At 34.3% G+C, this 1,869-nt stretch overlaps 1 protein-coding gene across 1 annotated transcript; it reads left to right on the top strand.

The window, feature by feature from the left end:
* The first annotated feature begins 621 nt into the window (after window positions 1–621).
* Window positions 622–1,660, top strand: LOC145974298 (uncharacterized). Its single transcript, XM_083104094.1, has 3 exons — window positions 622–1,242; window positions 1,311–1,382; window positions 1,469–1,660. The coding sequence occupies exons 1-3, from the start codon at window positions 622–624 to the stop codon at window positions 1,658–1,660; spliced, it is 885 nt and encodes a 294-aa protein (XP_082960220.1).
* The last annotated feature ends 209 nt before the right edge of the window (window positions 1,661–1,869 follow it).

The raw sequence follows: 1,869 nt of genomic DNA, 5'->3' as shown, positions 1-1,869 counted from the left end.
GAAATGTTACTACTTTCAGAATATGCTCAACGTATAGCAAAAATCAGACGTTGGAGAAAGCAATTTACAAGGACGCTTCTTCATGTAATGACTCAGCGTTTAGTTGAACTGAAGAAGGAATACAAAAGGTAATTAACAAATATATATGATATCCAAGAATTGCTTTAAAAGCACTGATTCGCATTGTTTTAAATTTTAATATAAAAAATTATTAATTTTTTTCTTTTTTTTTAATATAAGAAATTGTTCATTTTTTTCTCTTTTTTTCATCCAAATTAACACATAGAATTAAATATATTATCAAATTTTTGAGGGTATTTTTTTATGGTTTTACGTTTGTTTAATTAAGATTAAAGAAGATATACTTTGATACATGTGCAATTTTGAGTGCTTTCCAGCAACGACACTGTGTAACATAGTGAATTATTTAATTTCTTTTTAACATTCGGCAAACAACAAAGATGAAATAATTCACTGTGTTACCCAGTGTTATTGCTGGAAAGCATCCTTTATGGATAAGAAATTATATAATATAATTATTTACGATTATATATTATAATTAATTAAAAATATAAGATTATATAGAAAAATTTAAAATGTAATTTTTTATATTAATAAAATATGCCTCAAAGACAGTTGAATAAAAATAATAGCACTATCGGACAAGAAGAAAGTATTTCATTGGAATTAGATACATTAAATGAAGGGTATCTTAATCTCAAACCCAATATTGGAGCCGTTTCTTTTCCACATTCGAGCGAATTTCCGTGCAAAGATAACAACAGTGGAAGAGTCCAGTCGAAGAGTCCAGTATTCTCCAAGAAATGTCTAAGAACCGGCGACATTTCTCTAAAAAAATTTGCAAATTTGCCAAAAGCAGAATCGATCTGTAATAACTTGTCAGACATGAAGACACATTCTAGCCCTAAAATAGTCCCTTCAAAATATAGTCAGAAATTAGAGATTATTAGTACATCACACCATGTAGAAACCACATTTCTGCCGAATGAGAAAATATTGATGCAATCTCGGCTCGTATATTATCCAATAAAAGTTAAATGTAATGAGAAGACATCACTTGTACAGAAATGTAAGACAGATAGTATATTGCCAAAAGTAGAACAGGAATCCATAGAAGATATTTCTGTAGCAAAATTCGTTATTGAAAATAATACCATAGATACCAATGAAACTTTTGAGAATATAGTAGAGATTAACCCTACGCAGAGGAATATCACTAAATATTCTAAAACTCTTCTTTCTTCTAAAATTACACATCGTTTAAGACTCAAAAAAAATCTAATGCAAAGCAAACAATAAATATGCGATGCAAAGTGGACAGAATAAAGTTGAATGGTCGGGATTGCTGGGAATGTGAAGAGGTAATATCAATATTACATAATAAAATATGTACACAACAAGCAAATACTTTTCTTTATAAGTATTAATTTCTATACGTGATTTTTAGTATTACAAGAACCTATCGTTATCGAAGGACGAATTACAGAAGCGGAAGAATCAATGCTCGCGGCATCGGCACAAGTACGAGAGACCGCGTACACCAGAAGGTATTGTAACGATGCATCCCGGCATCGTTACGTTTTCCCGGCAATTCCATCCGCCGGAAGCTGCCGCCCGGCAGAACACCCGCCGGGAATAGGCAGGGGCGCAGTGCGCCTACCTTTTTTTCAAATCAAAAATACGGCCCTAAGCCGTTAAGATCAAATTCTCCGAATACCGCTGACCGACGTTCGGCGCGCAACCCGAACCCCTCTGAGCGGGCCAGACCGCACCGTTTCCGATAAACTCGTTCGGAAGGGGGTGATACCGCCGCGCGCCGATGCGGGTAATTAGCCGGTAAAAAAGGGC

This window comes from Camponotus vicinus, unplaced genomic scaffold (genome assembly GCF_025532165.1).
Source record: "Camponotus vicinus isolate PSW18456_S1 unplaced genomic scaffold, iyCamVici1.0 SCAF_7, whole genome shotgun sequence".
NCBI classification, from domain to species: Eukaryota; Metazoa; Arthropoda; class Insecta; order Hymenoptera; family Formicidae; genus Camponotus; species Camponotus vicinus.
Note: the sequence above shows the minus strand (reverse complement) of the source record. Positions and strands in the feature narration are given on the sequence as shown.